The following is a 23562-nucleotide window of genomic DNA, read 5'->3' on the forward strand; positions in this document are numbered from 1 at the left end:
TTGAGTGCAGAGAAGAATGGATACAAACTGTACAAGTGAGGGGAAACAGCAAGCGTGACCGAAGCAGGAAAATGAATAAAGCTGGAAACCTTGGAATTAAAACATCTTCCCATAAACATACCTTTATTGCCACTCACAAACAAAGTGAGGGGATACCTGGTTAGTGTGGCTTTACCGGTTTTTCTCTTTTTCCATTCATATAAAGACACCTTGTGACGTGGTGGAGCAATCAGGTCAAATGAAAACACTGAAGTTCCTTCTTAGGGCACGTAGATTGCTTCGAGAATGAACTGATGTGCTGCTCATGGCTTTAACCCAGAGTTCAGTTCCTTACCACAAGAAAACTCATGCAACTGGCAGTCTCTTTTGCAAGGGAAAAATTTGAGAGAGCAAATCATTACAGAAACGCGGACTGCACAGGTCTGAGCACCCTCCATGAGATCATGACACCAAACTGCAGGTTTCTGCAGAGAATTCTACTTGACGTTATGCAAAGCTTGAGCCAGATATTAGCAAGACGCTGAGGTGACAACATGCCCTTACAGATCTGATACCAACCAGTTAATTTTGTACTTAACCCTCCCCCCCAACCCCTGCTACCTCACAGCATTGTCTAGAGACACCAACTGCATTAAGGACAGCACTTCTGAAGAGTTCAATACAAAAGGCTCAGTGTTCACACCAGTAAAGCAGAAGGTAACATGGTCTCCTCCAGGGCCACACACTGAGCCAAGCGTGTTGCTGCACGTACCCCTAAAGGCTGGGAAAAAGCAGCGTCCAAACCAAGGCTTGTGGGGAGGGCAAAGGGAGAAATTGGAGCATTGCAAGTGTTTTCAAACAAATGGATGAACACGGTAAGCAGATGTGGAGGATGATGCATACGGGTACTTCGGCACTCTCACTAGGATGCTCATTGACAGAAGCAGCAGTAACAGGGTCAGTCCTCCCCTCCCTCGTCTGTGTGTGCGTGCGACTGAGCTTCTACAATTGCTACTAGTGTAAGAAGTCACTCATCCAGCAAGGAATGGATATTTGTTAGCCCAACCAAGAGTTACTGGCCAAACACAACCCTGTGTCAGAGTCACAAAAATAACCCCCATTGCACATTGGGACTGGTCACCTGGTGAATTCAAAGTCTCCGTCCCAGGTGTTTGCCCTGCCATCTCCCAGATGTGGATGGTGTCCCCAGGAGAGCATCCCTCCTGAGGGGACGGGCCCTCGTTCATCCACAGGAACCAATAGTTCAGCCACTCTTGGTGCCTTCAGGTATTCTGCCACCCTGGAGCACCTGGAGGATCTCATTCTTCCATTTATAGGAGCTTCTCACCAACATGACGTGCACAAGGTGTTTAATTACCTATCAAGTACTTTTCTCATTAATTCAACAAACTAAACGTGCCAAGAGAAAGACCAGCACTGGCAGCGCTGTATTTTCTGGCAATGACTCGTATCAAAGAGCATGATACCACTAAATCAACTGCTGAAGAAATTGTATTCAAGTCCTTCAGATGCACAAGCAAACTGAGTTCATCCCTTCAATCTGTAGCGCTTAACTGGAGTGAGGAAGCTCAAACCTTTGAGAATTGAGAGCATATAAAACTCAAATACAAATTACAGCAGCACAAGATGTGAACCAGGGGAGAGATTCCTCCACAGTCTTATTAAATTGAGGGGGAAAAAAATGTCTTTTCTGAATACACAAAGCTTAAAGCAGAACACGATCTTTCTTTTTTCTTTCAGACTAGACCAAGATATGAATGCAAACAAAAAAAATAAAGAAATATCAATCAGACGTATGAAAATCCCAGTGCAGCTGAAAGACTGCATTCAAATGTCAACGTGTATAGTGATTAACCTGCCTGAGGTTACACCAGACCTCCCTGCTTCTCTGTTACTGTCACATGTGCTTCCTAAACACTAACCACAGCGCCCACTGAACATAAAATAGCTGTCATTCCTCCCCCTGTTGCAGAGAAGACACAAGCAGGCTGGTTTTCGTCATCCTGAGGAGTACAAGGCTGACGCAGCAACTCAGCAGCAGAAGGGGCAGGTTGGAACAGCAGCCATCAAGTACAATCAGTCAGAAAACAAAATAACTGGTCACATTCATCACAGTCTGTGAATTACAGCTTGGTGAAGGGAGGGCAACCCAGATGAAATGGAAGGTATTAGAGGAAGGAAATATTCCTTAAGTAAAGCGTTACTAGTCAGATACACTGCATAGCATCTCACTTTACATCACCGAACCTAACTCAGGTCAGTAACAAGTGGAAGTTAATTTCCCAGCACAAGTGGGGAAACCCTTTATGTTCCTGGGTTGGGATCAGGCAAACCTCACCAAAACAAAACAAGAATGTGCTCTAACTTCCAGCTTATATAATTAAACTTGACACTTTAATAACACAATGCCAGTTACAGGTAGTTCTCCTGAAACCGAATTTTTAGGATACGCATATCCCTGATGCTAATTGAAAAGCTGACAGTATTACCCAGCAAAGATGAAAACAAAGTATATTTTTCTGCTGTTTTAGCACAGCACGGAAACGGATGAAGAGTGGCGGCAGCACAGGGGCTGGGGATGGTACATGGGGTCAGGGGCATGGCAGGGTTGGGGCGATACTGACTTCGAGTGGCTTGATGAGGTTGGACCTTCCTACTCAAGCTTACTGGAGATGGGGCTGAGGAGCTTTCTGAACCATAAAGGCAAAACGCTCAATGCCGGAGGAAGCACTCCAAAACCAGAAAAGAATTTTGAGTAATTTTGTGAACCACACAAATACAAACAATGACCAAAGCAATCCCAGGCAAGCTCGAAGTTTCTGGGACACACTGCGTGAAGAAATTAACACTAGTCACACAGCTCACCAAACACTGTCTCCCCATGAAAAATGTCTTTACTTATTTATCCTACTAATCTGATCTCCTTTTTGGTTGATGATGATGATGACTTTATTGGCATAAAGGTCTTCTGGTTTAGTTCCGCATAATTAAATAATTTTAAATACTCTTTTCAAATTGTAAATATCATCCAGTTATGACATTTTTATACTGTTGCCCAAAAATCCAATTGCAGTCCAATGCTTGCCCCTATATGAAACATCTGGAAGTAAAAATAAAACCACCCTAGCCTAATTCAGTGGTACCAAAGACAGTAGGGTGGTAAGGAACTTGAACGAACAGGATCACAGTCATTTATCTACAGACAGATACAGCAGAGGAAATGACAGCTTTGTCTCAGGAGTTGCCATTTCAATTTGGTTTTAAAAAAAAAGAGAACACAACTCTGATTGAAAAAAAAAAAAAAAAAAAAAAAAAAAAAAAAAAAAAGGAAGAGCAAGTGATAGGAGAAAGCCTCCAAAATGGACACGTGTGTCCCAGAGCCTACGTGTTGAACAACGAGCTCCAACCGTGGCGTGGGCTGCTCAGCGAGGCTCTAAACTTTCATCTAGCACTCGGAGGAGATGAATGCAAGTTATTTAAAGCCACGGCACATGAAGCTGGCACATCACTTTAATACGCTGCCTATAGATTATGTTACAGCTCTGCTTCATAGTGAACTTTTAGCTTCATCGCCAGCTCCCCGGTGAAACGGAGCAGACAGGCAGAGGGCCACAGCTTCGGGGTTTTAAGAATTATGGGATTTAGTTAATGCTTCTGCCAAATCTGGATGTGCAGAAGTATCCCCTGGCAGTGAAAAACGCCATAGGTACTTGGCAAAGGGCCTCAGATTGAAGAGAGATAAAATTTACAGTGAGTAAGTGAAACAAACTGCAATTTGCAGCCTCCGCATCCCATTTACAGCTTCAGTCTTCACTGCTTTCTAACCGTGAACAGAAGCCCCATTTTCTAGGATTTCAACGCAGAAATAAAGAAACGCATTCAGGCACCCACCTGAACTATACTTAGCACAAAACGAAGGGCTCGTGTGCTTTCCCGGGGCCAGCCCGCACCAGCGATAGAAGAAAACGCGCGAGGGCAGAGGTGGCAGGGAGGGAGCGCGCCAGCGCCGTGCCGGGAGGGCTGGGGACACCCCTGTCAGTGGCAGGCATGTAAACCCGGGTCAGGCGGGACAGCAGGACGAGGGACAGGCTGTCCCATAGCAATGGCATTACCAGCACACAAACTTCACGTTTAAAGGGCAACGTGAAAACGGAACAAAATACCGCAACGCTGCAGACCACTGCTGCTTCGTGGGGTAGATACTTCATGGGAGCACAGCGCTTGTTATGTACAATATAACAACTGCAAGGAGAAAAGAAAAAGGGGACCTTTGCCGCTCGTTTGCAAGTGGCATTTAATTTGGCGATGAAACTCATCGCTCCTTGGTTGAGACCCCAGTGAGGGAAGGGGTTTGCAAACACACAAACCGGGCTGGTTGTCACAGTAAGCTCAAGCACAATTTAGCAATCGCCATTTTTTGCGATGCTGACAGGTAGGAGAAGGATCAGGCCATAGTACTCCTTTCCCCAGTAAAGGGCCAGCACAGATATAGCTTTTCCTGGGACCAAGTGTTTGATCCTGGACCAAAGGTTGTGGTGGCCGCTTGCAGTATACACACATATACACCCACACGCCCCAGTCTTCAGGAACAATATAAATACACGCTGCTCCTGAAGATTTCGGTAACACTGCTGTGCTGAAATCTTTTTTAAAGGTGTTACCCCTGCAGATATTTATTACTACCTCTGTTTCAGGGCTGGTATGCATCAATAAAAAGCTGTACTAAGGAAACCACCACTGATTTCTCCTTCAGCCTTGCATGACAGCTTTCCAGTGCCTGCTGGCAGCAGGTCAGCTTGTACTTTGAACAAAAACCTCAGTGTTGCAACATCTCCCTCCTCATCATTCTGCAGCACTAAAATAAAACATGCAGAAAGACATGCACATACACATTTTTGATGTCTACATTAAACCATAATAAACATAAAAGGCTACTTATGAGTCTGTTTCACCCTTGCAATAACTTACCAATAAACTTTTGAAGAACTTCAAGACATTCTTGACAAAAGAAAATAGTGTCCTAAATAAAGTTTCAAAGTCCATTAATAACTAAAAACACTTTCTAAGGAGAAGCACAGTAATTTTTTCAGTGAACTGCTGAGGAGGAAGAGCTCATTGAAAGACAACACTTTGTCCTCCCCTCAAGGGTGTGGCCCTTCATATTTTGGTCCTTGCATATATAAATATTTTTTTTTTAAGCCTGGCTCAAATAATCTAAGATTTTCTTTTTTTCCCCCCCGATGTGAAGATATTTGAGGTCTGAGGAGAGCTCCACGTCTTAGAAGAACCAGAGGGGAGGAGACAAGAAGAGGAACAAATTACAGTTTCAGCAGCATTCAAAACCAGCAGTGAAATGGAAGGGCAAGGCGTATTTACAAGGATAAAACCACCTCTTTATTTCAGCTTTGCTTTAAAGGGGGGGGGGGGGGGGGGGAAGAGGGGGGAAAAAAAAAAAAAAAAGAGTAGCTTTCCAAGCGAGAAGGGAGAGTAAAGAAAAATGTGCCTTTAGTAGAGAAAATCTGAGTAAAACCAGCAAAATATTGAAGTTATGGGCTCAAAACTGCATGTTTTTAATAAACAAACGGTTAAAGCAGGTTAGCCAAGTAAAACTTTTAGCCAAGACTCTCTATCTGCTGTCAGAAAAGGTTTGCATACTTTTCCACAGGCACTGTCATCACTACAGTGTCCATCCATGCGCTGAAGGTGGGACCTCCAAGCAGCATTTCAGCGCTTCTCCCTGCTCCGTCTCCAAACAACTCCTTTGTATTGCAGCAAGTCCGCATATTGGCACACTGAGGAAGCTGTAACCCTCATCTGTCAAGCTGAACTATTTCTGCTTGCACAGTTAATATTAAGTGCCCAAGTGGAGAAGAAAAGGAGCAGAAGGGAAAATCATTATGGTGACTGCTTACAGTAGACAGCTCCTCCAGATCGTGCATAGGGATCCCAATACTTGCATGTCTGAGAGCCAAAAATTCAGCACCTGCTTAGATATTAAAGCACGACGGGCAGAGTTGACTAGAATCAGGTATTTGCCCACAAACACAACAAAATTTCTCATGCAGCCTGAAGAAACACAAAATATTCACTCGACAGCCAAGTCAGCTCTATGCCATATTCTTCATCTGTCTGTATGTCTCTGAAGCCAAAGTACATTCATAAAAGCGAGGAAAAATCTCTTGAAAACAAAGGTTCTATTCATCACTTATGAAAATATTCATTTACTAGCATCAAAATACATTTTAACATGTGGAAAAAACAGGATTTTCTAAGCTTTTCTTTTCTAAGGAGTAACTCTTTGTAGGCAGACTTCTGTTTGACCAGGAAATTCATGAAACTCTGCTAAGATATACAGGAAACACCAACAGCATCACAACAAAAGCGCAAAGTGAAGCATTTTTCCAAGTTTCGCTTCAGATTTTCTTTCGGATTTGGGATAAATTCCCTTCCACGAGTTCGCACCATCCCAATTAGCCGCAGCATACAAGTCTGGGATGCCCTAGAAGCTTGGGACCGAGGCAGGACCCCGGCAGAGCTCTGCAACGCCACAGAGGTGGAAAGCGCGAGCGCCGTACCCAGAGACAACATACGGGAAACGCTCAAGTGAATTACTGTCCGGGTGAGCCAAAGGAGGAAAGTTCAGGGGGTATTAACATTTTTCTAGCTGATGAAAAACAGACTACAAAAGGTATGAGAAACAGATTTGTCACCATACAGCTTTCCACACGTATCCAGCTGCCAGAAATGCTAAATGGCACAATTCAAACCGGAGGCGTCATGCCAGCTGTCATACTTCTGTATATAGAGAGCGAACCAAATGAAGAAAGGAAAAGATATTAAGGTTAGAGTTTCACTTAAGGGGAATGTATTAATTCCACTTTTTTCCACAATGTGTTAGTTAAAACTCCAAGAACTAGTTTAACTTACGATACAAAGCCCATTCTTACACTGAAATTCAGTTTTCAAAGTAGACATGCAGATGCTTAATTGAAATTATGTCCCAGTGAACTGTGCAGAACTGTGGTTACACATTTGTCATTCTGCTCTCAGTTACCTCATTTTAATCAATAGCATATGGAGACAACATACATATTTGTAAACATCATTCTTTCTCTTCTGCACAAAGAGAAATAATGAGTTTACCTATATTACAGCCCCTTACAGTTTACAACTACTGGGCCAAGCCCAGATATTTATGCAACACGATATAGATATTTTCCATACGTTCCCCCAGCATCTTTATGTTTTAGTGCCTTTTAAAAGTATTATAAATTTCTAAATCAAGCAATATATTTCCTACACCTCTTCAGGAAAGGTTCAGGTTACTATTATGCGTATATCTACTTTTCCTGACGTTTCCTCAGGATCTTGCCGGCCATGCTCCATGCCCTACTTCCAAGGATTTCCCCACATGACACTATTTAAAACAGCAGCAAATACAACAAACAAAGAAGTTTTCTGGAGTAACAAACATTTTTCGCTGGCTAAAGACTTGTCTCCCCCAGATCAGAAGAAACCAGTGAAGCTGGTCCAGGAATTCTTGAAGAACAAAGGAAGCCAAAAGCTTCATTCATTAAAGGGCTTATTCCGCATAGCACAGCGGCTTGGATTCAGCACGCTCATGATGGACAACATACAGAAATAAGTGTATGTATTCATCTTCCATCTTTATCATCTGTATATACTGCAGGCAGAAGAGACCCACCACTTTCCATCCACAGCGGTCCACCTCAGTATTTCACCACTGCACAGAACAGGGCACCGGGCCGATTGTTCACACCCGCACATTTGGTAATCAGAGAAAAAAAATTAGCAGTTCAGCTCTCATTTTAAAGCACGGAGGGAGCTTGTTCAGCATTTTTGGCAAGTCGCATCCAAGAAATTCACGAGGCCAACCCTCCCAGCCACCTGGTCCTCCCCACACCACCAGAGGTGACCCCACAGCCTCCAACGAAGTCCCGAGCAAGACAGAGCCCCCTCCACCCTTTAACGCTCTGGGCTTGCAGCAACTTGCACCGCCTCGTGAAAACTAATAGAAAAATACTTCCCCCAGAGCGCAATCTGTCAGCAGAGAATTCATTTACGACTTGGCTGAACGGGTTTCAGGGCACCGAGGGCTTCCTGGCAGAATTATTAAAATCCCACTTGACATCCCACCACCACCACCACCACCTTCGCCCTTCCTTTTGCTTTGCCTATGATGCCACCAGAAGCTGCAGCCACCGTCAATAACCAGCCACTTTGCCCTACTTATTTTCCTAACAGGGTCAAATCCTACTGCACATGCCACGTACTGTTTATTTCGGAAGGTCTCTGGCAAGCCAGCTGCTCTGCAACTCACTTTCCTCTACCGCATATACGTGAAACTGCACACGCTACTCCCCAATAAAACAGCTTTTAGACAGTCAGCAACACCCTGGTCACTATGTAATCGATTTAAATACTTGGATTTGATGCACCGCTTTCAGAAACATGGAGATTTAACGTGTCGTCTGTTTAATTACACAGGCAACCCAGGTTATACGAGATCTGCAAAAATTTGTTTCGGGAATTAGGAAAAGAAACCCCAAACACGAGAAAAATATTTGGCACAGCTCTGTGCCCTAAAGTCCTGAAATATTTATAATGCTACTTAACCATAGGAGCTAGCACTGCCACCCTCACGCATTCAAAAACCATGAGTCAGGCCCTAGAAATAAGGAGTGTTTTTTAATCTCATGATTTTAATGCCAAGATACACTCTGAGGTTTTCGCTTTTCAAATTACTTTTCTTGAATCTTCAATGCAACACTGAAGGTTTATTTCGATGATTTAAAGTGAATCCAGATTTTGATACAAGCGCATCAACGCAAAGGACTGGGAGCTTAACAGCACCCACCCCCTCCGCTCCCCTCCCCAAAATTCACCGTTACTGTGACACTCAGAACGGCACCAGCAAGAATAACTCTGTGTTCCCCTATAATCTTGACCTGAGCAATCCTCCCATGGACACCCCCCTTGGAAGGCACTCCAGCATGCAGGAAGACAGTAAAAGAGGTCAAAGACAGCTACGGGTGGTCCTCAGTAACATCCAGCTGGGGTTACTGGTGAGGATCTCAAAGCACTTCCTCCTCCTTATGGGACAACTGGCAAAACAAACTCAGCTCTGTTGTGCTGCAGCGTGGCCCCTCCGATGACACAGATTTTGGCTTCACTTTAGTTCAAGCCTTTCAACAACTACTCAACCTTCACTCTTCCTCCAAGTGCGAAGAAAAGGGATGGGGATGGCCTAAGTGGTATCTTACGGGTGATTTTTAACCAATACTTCACTTTTAGACTGCATTTGTTACTGAACAGAGATCAACCCAAGGAAGTTGCTACTTTCTTTACAAAGCAGTTTAGTCCTACAGCGCTGCAACAGCCTCATGGGCAAGGGAAACCTAAACCCTCCGTGCTCTCTGGGATCACAACGGCCTGAAGCGGCTGAGGGAGGAGAGCTGCCAACATTGCCATGAAGCTGGGAGAGCAGCAGGGATCCGAAAGGCAGTTCCATGTACAGGGTGGCACAAAACCGAAATACGTAGTTGAGCCTACATGCCCAGGGTGGGCAGGCGTCTGTCAGGTGACTGAAAGCCAGAAGCCACCTCTAGCCCCATCTCACCACCTCCCATGTATCACCAGCTACAGGATTTTCCCTGAAGAAGCTAGCAGTGCTTTTTGGGCTGGCAATCCAACGGCCGAGTGTGCTACTGACGGCGTCTATGCCGGTTCAGGAACCCAGTGGTACCCAAGCACTCTCTGCTGCATAAAAGAGGAGCTTGTTTCTTGATGCTGAAGCATTTCCTGCAACCGTACCGCTGAAGTAAAAGCTGCCATACGGTTCTGCTTTTCGTACTAAGCAGAAAGCCAGTGCTGGGCACAATGAAGCCAGGACATACTGCAGGTTGGCAAGGACTGGCATGGAAAGGAAAAATTGGAAGGAAAAGGATGGTTACAGAGTTACAATCCAGCAGTTACGCAATTCAAAACAGAAGCAAGATATCCCTATAAATACTTACATAAATACTTATAATGTGGTATACAGAGTCCAAAGCTTCCATCATTTTTCATTTGGAGCTTTCTCACAAATATCCTATATATTTGATTTTAACTGTTTTGTGCAGTTTTGTAGTTTTGTGTTTAGTTTTTTGGTTTGGGTTTGGTTTTTTTTTTTGATACCTAGCTCGTATTATTCCTTTCATTCCTATCTCATCATACACTTTTCTGAAACCTAAACCCTGTTAATGTCACGAATAATACTGGCTTCTGAACAGCATTTCTCTTAAATGATACACCTGGGGTAGCCTTATTTCAGCAGTAAGACAGATGTCCTCAGGCTAAGGAAAGCAAGGGGAAAAAACTGAAGGCAGTACAAATTGTGTTCTTGCAAAACTACCTTACTCTTTATGCGAAAAGAAAAACAGGCAACAAATTGAAAGACTCAAACCTATTTGGCAGAAACTCAAAAAACGGCACTAGAAAACCAACTCTGATTCAATTTGAGTGGTTAACAATCTTAAATGCCGAAGTGAGGTATTTCCTAACTCATAATGCCCATTGTTATGCGTTACGTTTCCCAGAATTGATACTAATATTACATAAATGCCATTGCATCTAAGTCTAAACTATTTGCATGCCACCCCTTCTCAAGTGTACGCTTCCCGTGAAGCACAGCAGTTACGCATTCCACAAAGCCTATCTTTATCCCCTTCTTCTGGATAACACTTTTCTTCACAAGGGATCCCCTCTTGTGAGATCTCACCTCTCCCTCATATTCAGCCCCCACCTCCTCACCCCAAGTCATACAGGAGTTTCTTTCAAGGGAATGAGTCCGTGCTGTAGGATAAAGGCGGACTTGTACCAGGTAATCATCATCAGGGCAAAGCAGGACAGGAGAATCTCTACAAAACTTTGTTTGGTACCCTGGGGATACGTTCTTTGCCAAAGAGAGCAACAGAAGTAATGGGGTAACTACCGAGCTAATCAAACCGGTGTAGATTAGGATATGCAGTAAGTACAGAGTTGCACACACAGCCAGCCAGTGAGAGAGGAGGCATCGGAGTTACCACAAGCACTCAAGGCAAGCCGTCCTGTTGATGGGATCGGGAACCAGTTGACGTCAATGGCTACAGCATCCAAAATCGTGTACATATACCCATCTGTCTCCATCACCATGCCAAAAGCGCGCCTTACATTTGCAAGGAGGAAGCAGGGGGAAAACAGACCAGCAGTTCAGCCTTCTCCAGCAGCAGGAGGTTGCAAAGTAAAGCATCAACACCCACTGGTTTGCCCTAAATCCTCACTTTGACTGCTGTAATCGGAGTTTCCTGTGAGCAATTTCCAGTTATTTAATCCCACACCATCCAGGACAGAGTTATAAACTGATCTGGGCTGTCAACTGCAACAGCAGCAGTTTTCATCAGGTCAGGTATCAAAACAAATTAATGTCATTTGAAGTTTTAATAATCAGCAGTTTCTACGTTTTAAAGTTCAAGTGTAGATGTGTCAATGGAAGAAAATACTCTCACAGAGGAGCCACTCAACCAGCCAGAGAGTATCACGTTCCCTCTGACGTAAGAGGCATGGCGATACTTTTAGCCACAGAGATACTGCAAGAATTCAAGTCTCTAAGAGCACACCTCAAGGAAACCATCTTAGATTTCAACAATTAAAGTGAATTGCATTTCTAGACATATACACAAAATTTATACTTTCAGTCAAAAAAACAAGTTAGCTATATTTTGTTCATAAGCTCGATTATTTTAGTCAATGGTTCAGAAAGGACAGTTTTACAGAAATACCCAAAAAAGGACTTGATCTGAGGCACTAATCTCTAGCTTAAGAGTGCAATAATTGCTTACTGCGAAGAGAGATAAGGGGATAGAGCATCCCCACAGCATTTTCCAGAGCAAGGGATAGTTAAACACCACCACATACCTAATAAGCAAAGACTCCTCATCCCCAAATGATACTAAACCACTTGATTTAGCCCTATAGTTTTAGTGATGGAGATTGAGTGGCTGGTCAAAGGTCCAGCTCTCAGGATGTCACACAACTATCTCTGCTAGCCACTCTTTTTATGGCTAACAACCACTGGCTAATGGCTCTAAGAGAAAGTAGAAAGTTGGCTGGGAAAGGTCAATTGTCTCCTCCAAGCAAGTCAATGTTTCTTCCCTTCTGGCAACAACAGTCCAAAGACCCAGCACTGCAGGGTGCTGAGCAGTGATGCGCACCAACAGAGGCTGAGCCTTAAGCAAGGGTCATCTTATGAGAGACAACTTATATGCCTAAAATTACACGTTTGCTCAAGTGTGTTTGCAGCACCAAGGCTTGGGTTCTTAGCATTTACAGGATTACGCTCCATCTGCACAATAGCAAAATAATTTAATTTACAAATTGAATATGCTCTCCAAGGAGATTCATGTAAGCCCCTGCTACAATGACTTTTGCTCATAGCCAGTTGCCAAAATACGACAGCTGGAAAGTGAAGAGAATAGACTGTATCCATAGCTGACAAAAGCTGTAATTTAATAAGCATTCAGTGGCAGTTTTCACAGCTTAGTACGCTGACAGACATGTCCTAGCAAGTCTGGCTTCAGCAAGTCTAGACTGTACGGTCCTCAGGTACTTGCCCCCACCATCCTACCAGCAGCCCCAGCTCCTGCGGCCAAGCCTGCTGGGCTGAGTGAGCCTCTGCTGCACCAGTCCCACCTACCAGCCCTGCTTAGGGCACTGATGGAGGAAGTTTTGTCCGTGGAGTAGGCTTTGAGCTCCAACATGGAGATGCAATCAGAGGTTTTCTTCTGCCAACCTTCTCCAGCCAGCGATTACCACTGACAGAGGGGTGGGAGCCAGCTCACATACAAGAAAAGTGTTCGGTATTACATGAGCTTATTCACATTTTAATGAACCGCCAATGTTTTGGGGTTTCCCCCCCACCCCACACCTCTGTGCATTAAGAGATGACTTAAAGAGCACAGGAACTCAGGCTGCCAGCTAGGATGCAAAGCTGCCTGCTCTCCAACCACTACCGCTTCCTTTGCTAAGCTGATGGTGTCCCCTAATCACTATTGACATGGCACTCGATCAAGCCATGAATCTGGACAATCAGTCCCTCCCAAAGAACTAGTACAGTGTCCCCTGAGGGTTGAATACACTCACTTGTCAGAATACACATTTTGGGAGATGCCTTTTCCTTCCTGAATAATTGCTAACAAGCCACCTTGGACACTAGGCAGAGAACACTCTGATTTGGTCTGAACTCAAAACACTGTGATTTGACAAGGAGCTGCAGAAAGCCGACAGGAAACAAGAAAATTTACTCTACCCAAGATGTCTGATGTTTAAAGCTTTACAAGCCTTCCATTTCCCTATTGGTCTAATAAAAGCAAGCTCAACCCAACTTCCACAAGCTTTCTGGTTTGTACATCTCCACTGTTTTTTTGTTTGCTTTTCTTCCCCCCCGCCCTTTGTCCTTTTAAAGGCATTTGGTAAAGAAAAATAGAACAGCACAGAAGGAATAGCTTAGATACATGAGCAAATTGGAGACAAGCAGTCCCATTAGTCTACCTCTCCACGGCTGGCACAACGCCAAGCTAAGTCTAGAACCACAAAAAGAAGAGGTAGAAATCACTGGCAAGGGAGCCTCACCCTCACTCCAAAAAACCCCAACAATTTTGGCCTCTTACTTCACAGGAAAGAAAGAAAAGTTTCATTTACTAGCTGCATTGGACTCAGAACTATGCCTGGCTTGTCATGTATAAGATGTACATTAGAAAGAAAAAGCTTTAATAGCAGATGTACTATAAACTTTGAGACTGAGCTGTTCTGTCTGGCAGAGGAGCTTTTGCACAGCAAAGCTGCTTTTTTTTTTTTTTTTTAAGGATTCTGAACAAATATGTTCTATAGCTAGAGTTTCAACAAGGTGATACCATCTTTTTTAATAACAAAAATACATTTCTATTTACGCCTGCATTTTTCACATTTACAGCACTTTGCCTTTGCTCTACAGAATCCCTTTTTAAAAATCTCAAATGCTATTACTGCCAATACATCACACTTAATAGAGACACTTTGATTATTTTCTCCCCAGGTTTAATAAATTTTGGGTGTAAGAATATCTAAAGATGATACGATTATGTTAACAAACACAAAAGCTTAACAAACAGGGAGTTTTACCCTCCTGAAATCGATATGCTCTCCATTAATCCACGGTTAGCATCGAAATCACGATTCAAGCCTCCAAAAGAACCATGAAATAATTAATACAACATAAATGTTTCTGTTGCCTTCCCATGGTAAGTACTTCACATTGTTCAATCACTTGTCAGAGAAAGAACTAGATACCACATTAAGTCATCCCTTAATATAGACCAGGGTAAGCCAAACTTCTTTCATATCCAGTTAACATGCAAACCATTTGACCTTTCCAAAAAGACTACTAAAGACCTGGCAAGATCCACTTTTCAGCCTACGGGACTTCACACAAGGCATTACATTTTACTTCAGGGCTTTGTTACAGGCACAGCTGACAGCAATTGCGAGAGTTCATACTTGCAAATACTTTCACCTATCAGATGTAATTTTCTCGTGCTTGTACTTTTACTAAGCTTAACTATTTAAGCTGAAGTTTCTAATGCAAGACATTTCTAACTTGAAATGAGATAGGAACTATAATGATCCATAACAGAAAAATACTATGGACTATTCCAGTTGAAATTTTCTGGTCTACATTAAAAGAAAACACCACCAGTCTCTTAAAGAATGCATGGCATCTTCCTCTTTGAGTGGAGACTCAACACTTGGTACATCTTGAAGCTTGATAGTATATAGGCAGAACAGTCACCCAGGTATCACAGAACTATTAATTCCATTCCAAGTTTTCTGGACTGTATAACACCGAAGACTACTGTTTTCCCTGTTAAGTAAAAATAAGGGTCTGACAGCAGAAGTCTCTTCATGCTCTGTGGCTGTTAACTATACTTTACACAAAAACTACTGAGCATATTTCATCAGTGCAGCACTTATTCATCTGCTTTGAGGGTGTGCATCATGATGCAGTCTTCAATTTATAACATGCTATTTTGTCCCCCTACTACCTCTCTCCTTGGGTCAGCATACACGAGAGACTATGTGATGGGAGCCGCACTGGTGTCTCAACGTGACAAAAGACGAAAAGCTACTGTGTGGGGGACACCATCCCATTAACTGGCAGTGTTGAAAGGTGGGTGATGAATGAAACAGAGAAATGGAAAAAAAGGGTGGGAATATCCCTGTGCAGTGTTATGCAAGTCATTTAAATGGGACTTTTTACAGCCTGTCCAGCAAGAGCGGCCTTCATTCACCAACTTGAAACCTTAGGTCTGCTCTGCAGAAGTGCTGGGCGGCCACAGGCACATACAGCTGGCTGGCGCTTGAGTAGTGGTCAGTCACAGAGTAGAACCGCCCCTCCTCACAGCTGTACCAAACCTAACAGCATCATGGCTTTCCTTCTCTCTTCCTCTGTTGTGTCTTCCTCCTTTTCTCTGAACTTCATTTCCACATGTACCTCATTCTAAGCGAGACATTAGAGAGGCTCCTCTTCATATAAACACAGCAGAAGCTCCTTTCACCTACTCCCCCCCCCCGCCTTAAGAAGATGAGACTGAATTCCCACAGCACAGCACTACCAGCATGACCACGCTCCTGAAGAAAACCCTTTCGAGAACAGTTCCTGGAAGCAAACTTGTCTGAGAACACTTTCATAGTCCTAATCTAGACTAGTATAACCCACAATCACCCACTGACATACTGACAGCAGTAGCTTGTCTGCATTTAAACCAGGCTAGCTCAGCTAGTGACACTCAAACTCTTATGCATCAGCTCTGTCTTCATCATCACACATCAGAACAGCAGGACAGGATAAACTCCTTAGCACAAGCAATGCTTTAAGTCAATTGGTAACTGAAGCTACTTGCACCTCAAAGGACTCTGTGCCCAAAGTTCACAGCCTTTTCTTCTACCCATGTCAACTCATCTAAGAAAAGATAGTACCTGTCTCCGCAAATTCAGCTTGAAGACCTCTGACAGAAAGGGGACCTGAACAGATACTTTTGTCATTTTTTCCCTACTTCTACTACCCTGAAGACTGGAGTCAAAGACTCATGTCATACCAGCCTTAGCAGTGGCCTCCTTTCCTTCTCTCTCTATGCTTGTAACAGCCAATTATGGAAGCAAGCATACTTCTAGTTCTCATATTTGTTCAGACAAACCTCAGCCTCAGTAATTTTTTCTTTTTGAACATGGACAGGAGGAATATCATCACCTTTCCCATATTTCCACTGCTTTAGGAACACGAGAGACAGTTTTCTCTCACACTTTCCCTTATATTGATAACATATGAAAGCTATATATGAAAGCTATTCTTAAAAAGTCAAAACAAATGAAAAAAAGCCAACAATGTTATCTCCTGGCTCCATACCAAAGCCAAACAAACAAACCTTTCAACACCATGTCTCTTCTCACAATGCCTTCAGATAGCCATCGGCCAATGAATAATGAGAAAAACAGTTACACTAAAAATAGCATCTCCAAACGGTGGGGAAGTCGACAGAAGTTGTCAGGCCTCCAGGGCCTGATACTTGCAAAGAAAACATGCCTAATTTTTTTGCAGTTACTATTCAATAAATTGTCCTGCTTTTTGGCCTCCGGAAGGACTGCCAATTTAGTGTCTGCTCTGAACATCTAATCAGAGTTTATTTTTTCACTACATCTGTCTTTGAGAAGCGAACACTGCAAACAGATACTTTAATTTTTCCATCATGAAATATTTAGCTTGTACTCGTCATACTGTAACTAAACTGTCATTTATAAGGGGAAAAAGAATTAACAGCATTTTTAATGTAAAAAGAATATGTTCACACATTACATCAGATATCCCTCAGCTACAAGCTCGTTGGTTCCTTTTTCCCCCCAGTACAGCCAGGTTCACTTTTGGGGGAATGACATCAGTAGAGGAACTCTTTTAAAATAAGTTAGCTTCCTACTTGGTCTGAGGAGGTTGTCTGACAAATAAGGTCATGAACAGACGAGACGCAGATGCTTTTCTTCCGCCTTTTCTCCCCCACGCCCTCCCTTCTTCCCAACCCCACTCCAGTGATGGTCTGTCTTGCTATAAACAGCACAGCAGAATAGACAAGGGAAGGAAAACAAATGGTATGAGGAAATGTGGCCCTTTTCCCAATTTTCTGCACAAAGAGGTTAAACAGTGGTGGGAAAAGAGGCAATCGGGGAAATTATGCCTGTACCAACTGATCTCTCTTGCCATCTTCAAGTTGAACAGAGGAGCTCTCTAAAGGAGGATGTTGCTTGCAGACAACTACGCAAACTCTGAAGCACTAACCAGCATTCTTCAGACTTTCAGAAAACTCACTCATATTAAACCACTTGCACAGCTGGGAGCTCTAAAATCATCCATATTCCACTCGGTTCCCAAAGAAAAACCTCTGCTCCTCCAGGCCCTGGTGCGGAGGGGAAACAGACTTTGGCACTGGGAGCTCATTTGTCATTCTCAGTTTTTTTTGTTTGGTTTGTTGGTTTTTTGTTTGTTTTTTTTTTTCAGTAAACCACATCTTGTAAACAGAATTAAACAGAACAGAGTAACACTTCTTGCATTATGCCTTGGCTAATCCCATCCATTTCATAAGCACTGATAGCTCGTGTAGAAGCGCAGCATTTATTGCTCTCGGAGCGGGATCAGCAGGTGAGCGCTGTAACCTCCGCCAGTAGCTCTGACCCTGGGCCAGGAAACTGCGGTAGCGGAGCACTTCTTCAGCTGTATTTTGTGCAAACCATCCCAACTCGGTAGCAAACCAAACCAGCCCAGTAATGCCGGCAGCTGCCAGTTAGGGCTTAGCTAGTAGCTCTCAGTAGCTTCCAGGATGAAGCATAAAGTTACCGACACAATTATCACTGGCCAGGCCAGCAGTTGTTCTAGTGTTTCTCTCCTATTTCACATGCCTGCTTGAAAGACCATTTCCCCAGTCCTCCACTGCAATAACTTATTTCATACTTACACAAAACTGGGTCTTACTGGAAATGACACATACAGCTTAACAAAACAGTTCATGCAAACACAAGGGCAAGAGGCTCAGCCAAACTCTAGTCAATCAAAGCCAACATGCTCTAGGTCCATTCAAAGCATCATTTTCCTTTATTCTCTTCTCATTAACATCATTTTCACAGATGTTAACGACTTTACAATACCTTGTGTCCAAACATTAAGGCGGTCAAAGACCAAATCCCTGAATAAGCACACACTGTGCAAAACCAATCATACATGCTCCACCCACGTGGACAACTTGCTGGGGAACCACATGTGTACCTGGGCAGGAAGGAAGGAAATCAGGAGAGCAGAGGAGACAACTCCTCTGATAGTGACCTCCCGATACCAGCATGAAGAATGTCTGTATGTTCACGTGGGATGAATGCTGAGCAGCTGATGTGCTGCACACACGTTCCCTACTTCATCCCAAGGTAGGCTGCTCTTACACTACAGTCCAGGTGTACTGCTTGCTGACAGATTCATTATCACGAGCCTTCCATCAACTACAAGCTTGCAACAACACCACAGAAAAACATACTTGAAACAGATGAAATAATGAAAACTGAAAAACTGCAAAAAGAAGGGGCTGTTTCTTAAGGAGGGGTGTGTATGTGTGTGTTTGTTCATTTGTTCTGTTGTTGTTTTTTTTTTTTTTAAGAGGTAAAGTGACCACTGAAGCAAGAAGCAGCCGCAGGGGGACACCCCAGCCATCTTTCTTCAGAAGATGTTTCGCTATTTGTCTTTCTCCTGCTTGAAATGCTTGTAACTTTTAAATACAAGAAAACAACCTATGTACTTGCATTAGGTGGGAGGGTATATATTTCACAAAGGCTACATTGCTGTTCAAACTAGTTTCACTTCAGTATTTTCTTGTTTCTAGTGGTAAACAGTGCCACAAAACAGAGTCAAGCACAGTTTAGAGACTGCACCACAAAATTTTTCATAGGCTACAAGCATTTCAAGCATTCATTTAGAACAAATATCTCAGAAATAATTGCGAAACGAGGAGGACCCATGATGTAATTCTTGTGGTGTAGCCAACACTCAAGAGCCCTGGGACAATGCTTCCCAAATCTACCAGGTAGAGATGGAGATGCCTGTTAAGTACCTGCCTTTTCAGTGGTTTGCGTTGATTCGGAAACAATCAATTCATTCCTATGAAGACAATCGCATTATGGGAAACATCATTTCACATAACTAAATATATTACAGATAGACGTACAGATATTAAGCTTTTCCTTCCATATGGAAGAAGTCTCAATCTTTATAATTTCCTACAATAGCTACTTTACAGCTATCAGAACATAATTAACCTCAAATCTCAATAATTTGTTGTTATCTGCTCTAACTTTCCATTTTTCAGTTTTGCATCACAACATAGGTCTTGAAGGAATAAGGAGAACTGTCGCTTCTTTAGTTAAAGTAAAATGCCACGAGGAAAAAGTAAGAACAGCAATTCAGAATAACCTAAGTTTGCATACCTCGGCTCCAGTAATTTCTGCCTTCTTCACTGCCGGCTAACTGGTCACAGTTTGCAATCTCTTGTTAAACAAGTACCACTACAGAATAAACTACCTGGAAGCCTGACAGTACAGTTAGATGTGGTGGCCCAAGCCACCTTTACACTTGGCTGTTAATAAAAGATGTATATCTACCACCTCAGTCCACCCTTTATTCCTGGTTGAGGGGTGAAACATCAAGTTGGTTTACTTCCAGAGCAGCTTCCTTCCCACCGACCCCTCTTTTGTGAGAGCCATAGCCCCCACCTCCGCTCCCACCCCAAATCAGCTTTCCAGTGTGGAATTCCCGACCTGTGCAATGGCACTCTGTGGCACTCAGACAGGCGCTGCTGCAAGGTAAGGAGGATGACTGAAAAGCCGCCTCGCTGAAGTCCAGCCAGATAGAAGTATATGTAATAGGTACTACACGCATTTTTGTTGGAGTCATTTATACCGCTAACCACAAGGCTACATCCCCAACATCACATATATCACTTATAATGGAAGTGTACAGCTGCGTAAGTATACGTAGCACCTTTAATGCACTAAGAGAGCTATATTAAGTGACTGACGTAACTGTGCACTAACTATTGCTACTGGTTATGAAGGTGCAACTAGTCTACAATACACCAGCTTATTAAACACCAAGTGTTACTGCTACGCCTGCATTAACGTTAACCTGTTACACCTCAGCTGACATTAAGAATTTCAAGTGAAGAACACAAACCAGGCTCATTTTACCTGGCAACAAGGAATACGCCTATTTAAACTGTATTCGGTACAAAGCCAAATGACTTACTAAAAACTTTCTCCAAGGAACCGTATGAGATCTTAATTTGTTCAAATCACTAGTAAAAAGAGATTAGCTTTTCAGATAAACAGCTTTAGAAACCAGTGTATTTTCTATGCTTCATAAACTGTACTTTATTTGAACTTAATTTCAAGGAGTTTAAACTTGAGGAAATTAGCAGGAAATTAGCCCTCAGCAGCGTAGCCAGATTCACCCTCAGCATCTAGGGGACAAGTTAAAAACAAAAGAAAACCAAAAATGTCCTCCTTGCCAAAGAACACAATTCTGCTGTCTCATTACTGTTTTGCTAAAATAATTTAATTAGCAGTCTTCAGATACAGGAAGGCATTTATGCTTCATCAGGAAAAGAAGGGCTGGGGGGGCGAATGGTACACGCTGTTCTAGCATACCAGGAACATGGCACTGAATTCTTCCAGCTATCGAGCCAAAGCTGGATTGGCATACCAGAACTAAGCACTTTTTTCATCCAAAGGGGAAAAAAAAAAAAAAAAAAAGCAGCACATTAGGCAGTCTAATATTTGCATACTCTTAACTGCACATAAGAAGAAACAGTTCAGCTGAGGAGCAGGGCTGAGGTATAACAGGTAAATTGGAGATTGTGCTTCCCCCTACCATGCACAAATTAAAAGTCCTAAAACCACGCTGGTCCCCATCTGTCATTACGTTCTGCTCTTGCGAGCGCTGACAGTTGTCATTAGGGAATCCCATAACTAAGGCTTTTATACATAGCTATTTAAGGCAATTCCCCTAAGCTACTCTGTCCGACAGCATATTTAATTCCTGCAATAAAGTAGCAGCCTAGCCTAATTTCAGCATGTGTTTCCTCTTTAGAAATTTTTAGATGGGAAACCTGCCTACGGCGGGGCTGCACTCTACATCTCCAGGACAGCAGAGGCTCCTACAAGAAAGTACTACCTTTTCCTAAAACTGGTCTTTTACTATGGTTTACTGCCAACAGCATTTAGGTGCTCATCAGAACCCTGCACAAGTACCCTGTGCAGGCAAGAGCCCAGGCTTTTGCAAATCCTCGTTGTAAGAGCATTTGTACCATCAAATCAGAAGAATGCTATCCACATCCCCAGTTCAAGTTTCTCATTAGTGTAGGAGTAATCAGCTACTGAACAAGAAACTGAATCACAGTTTATCTTGGAGATCCCCAGAGTCTGGGAATAAACTGCTTCTCAACTCCTTTTTGGCTCAGATATCAGCTGTGTTCAAGTGCACACAGGCATTTCTACAGCTCTCCAGTCCATTTTAGCTGTATAAAAAAATTTTTTTTTGCATAAAAAGATTATTTTGCAGAGCCAAACTGTATTTTTTTACTTCACCAGCATAATCCACAGGTGAATAGGATAAGGCAAGTCTAAATGAACTGGCAGAGTTTGAATCGCTAGTTGAGATTAGCTAAAAATATTGCCGTGATGCATAAACCCAAATAGAAACCTGCTCTCTCTCCCAGGGCAGTATCAATTCTGCAGTCCCAACAGGTGTAAAAAATAATTCATCTTTGTCACTAAACTATATGAATATGCAGGAGGGGGAGGAGAAAGTGCCGTTTGTACATAAATGCTTCCACTCTGCAAATCAAATTTAAAGGCGCTGGGGTACAGAGCCGTCAGAAGCCAGTTTCTTCACCCAGAGGTTTCCAACGTTTCTATAAATTCAACACTGCAAAGTTTATCCCTATATTCTCTATCTAAGTGCTTCAGCCATCCGAGGAAGGCTTTGAAACTCGGCCCACACTGAAAGAGAAGTCTTCCCTGAAAACATGGTTTCAAAGTAAGAAACTACCTAGATAGCGCCCAGGTACAAAGATCACATTTGTTCTGACTTAGTTCCTCAAACACTTTGAACAGCAGTTCAGAGCACAGACTCTGTAAAATGCTCGTGAGAAAGTGGCACGTTCACTCAGAGACATATTGACGAACAGCTATTTACAACCACCGTCATTTAAGTGCCTTTTTATTGTAAATAGTGGGATTTGCAAGAACAGACACCAGAAGATCCTCAAGCTGCTACGAGCTGCTGAATAAACATGGGTAAGGAGTGATTTTTCCCCCGCTGCTTCCCATTTGAACTGCAGGGGCTCAGCCCCGCGCGGAAAATCGCCTGTTTCCTTCCAGCCTCCAATCTCTGCATCTCTCTTTTCTGGGTGGGAGCAGGGAGGGGAATTCAAGGGTGGGTTCTTTTGTTTGTCGCATAAATAAATGCGGATTAAACAACCACTTCAAATGAACATGTCCTTCCTAAGACAATTTTGCCGGAGCCTTCAGACAATAAAGAAGATTTATTTTCCCAGCTTGCCACTCCCCCTCCCCAAACAGCCCTCCATGCCACAGGGCAAGATGAGCCCCAGCATCTGTAATTAATGGCTTTGCATACTTATGTCTGAAGGCTGCAGGTCGGCCACAGCATAACAGATACCCACATGCAGGCAAAGAGGCAAATGCACTTACCCGAGAGATAGCCAGGGGCATGTTGAAATCCTTGCCCCCTTGAAGTCTGAAACCCCAAGGAGCCGGGCCGACCAAAGACACGCTGTAGTTGCTCATGATGTTTAGTATTCAAGGATCAAATCCAAAGAACTGATGCCTGTGGAAGAGGATTAGAGCTTTAAATTAAAGAGGATGAAAACAAAAGGCACTGTCTACTATTCTAAAAGCTTTCTTTCTTTGTCTGTGTTCCCCCCGCACAGTAGAAAAAAAAGCCAAAAAAACCCACACCAGGTCAGTCATTACTTGTGCTTTTTTATTCCTCACCTGCTTTCCTCCAAAGCTAAGGAAGAAACATAACTATGGAACTGGTAACATGGATCTGGGACTTTGAGAACTTCTGGCGCTGAGATGTTTGGCAGCTACTTCTTACTAACAAAATACTGGGGGAGGGGAAACACCCAACATGAAAGCTCATCTTAAAAAAAAAAAGTCAATGTTGAGACAAGCATGAATTTATAGTATCCCTTAAATCCACGTATGGAAGAAATTAGCGCTACTGGCACATTCATTTCCAACAAAATGAGTGTCATATGCTGCCATGTCATCAGCTCACAGCTTGTTTCTAAACACATTATGTCTTGACAGCTTCAAAACGATGTCAAAACATGACAACTTTGAAGTTAATCAGAGGAAAATAAAATCCTTGCAACTTTCTTA

General features: G+C 43.1%; 1 protein-coding gene across 1 annotated transcript in view; it reads right to left on the bottom strand.

Annotated features, from left to right (window-relative positions):
- PDLIM5 (PDZ and LIM domain 5) overlaps positions 1-22962 on the bottom strand; it is a 79643-nt gene extending 56681 nt beyond the window's left edge. Inside the window, exon 1 of the mRNA XM_009882975.1 lies at positions 22867-22962. Coding sequence (XP_009881277.1) covers positions 22867-22962 — 96 coding nt within the window. The remainder of the gene's footprint in view (positions 1-22866) is intronic.
- Positions 22963-23562: the final 600 nt, after the last annotated feature.

This window comes from Charadrius vociferus, unplaced genomic scaffold, assembly GCF_000708025.1.
Source record: "Charadrius vociferus isolate BGI_N301 unplaced genomic scaffold, ASM70802v2 scaffold410, whole genome shotgun sequence".
NCBI classification, from domain to species: Eukaryota; Metazoa; Chordata; class Aves; order Charadriiformes; family Charadriidae; genus Charadrius; species Charadrius vociferus.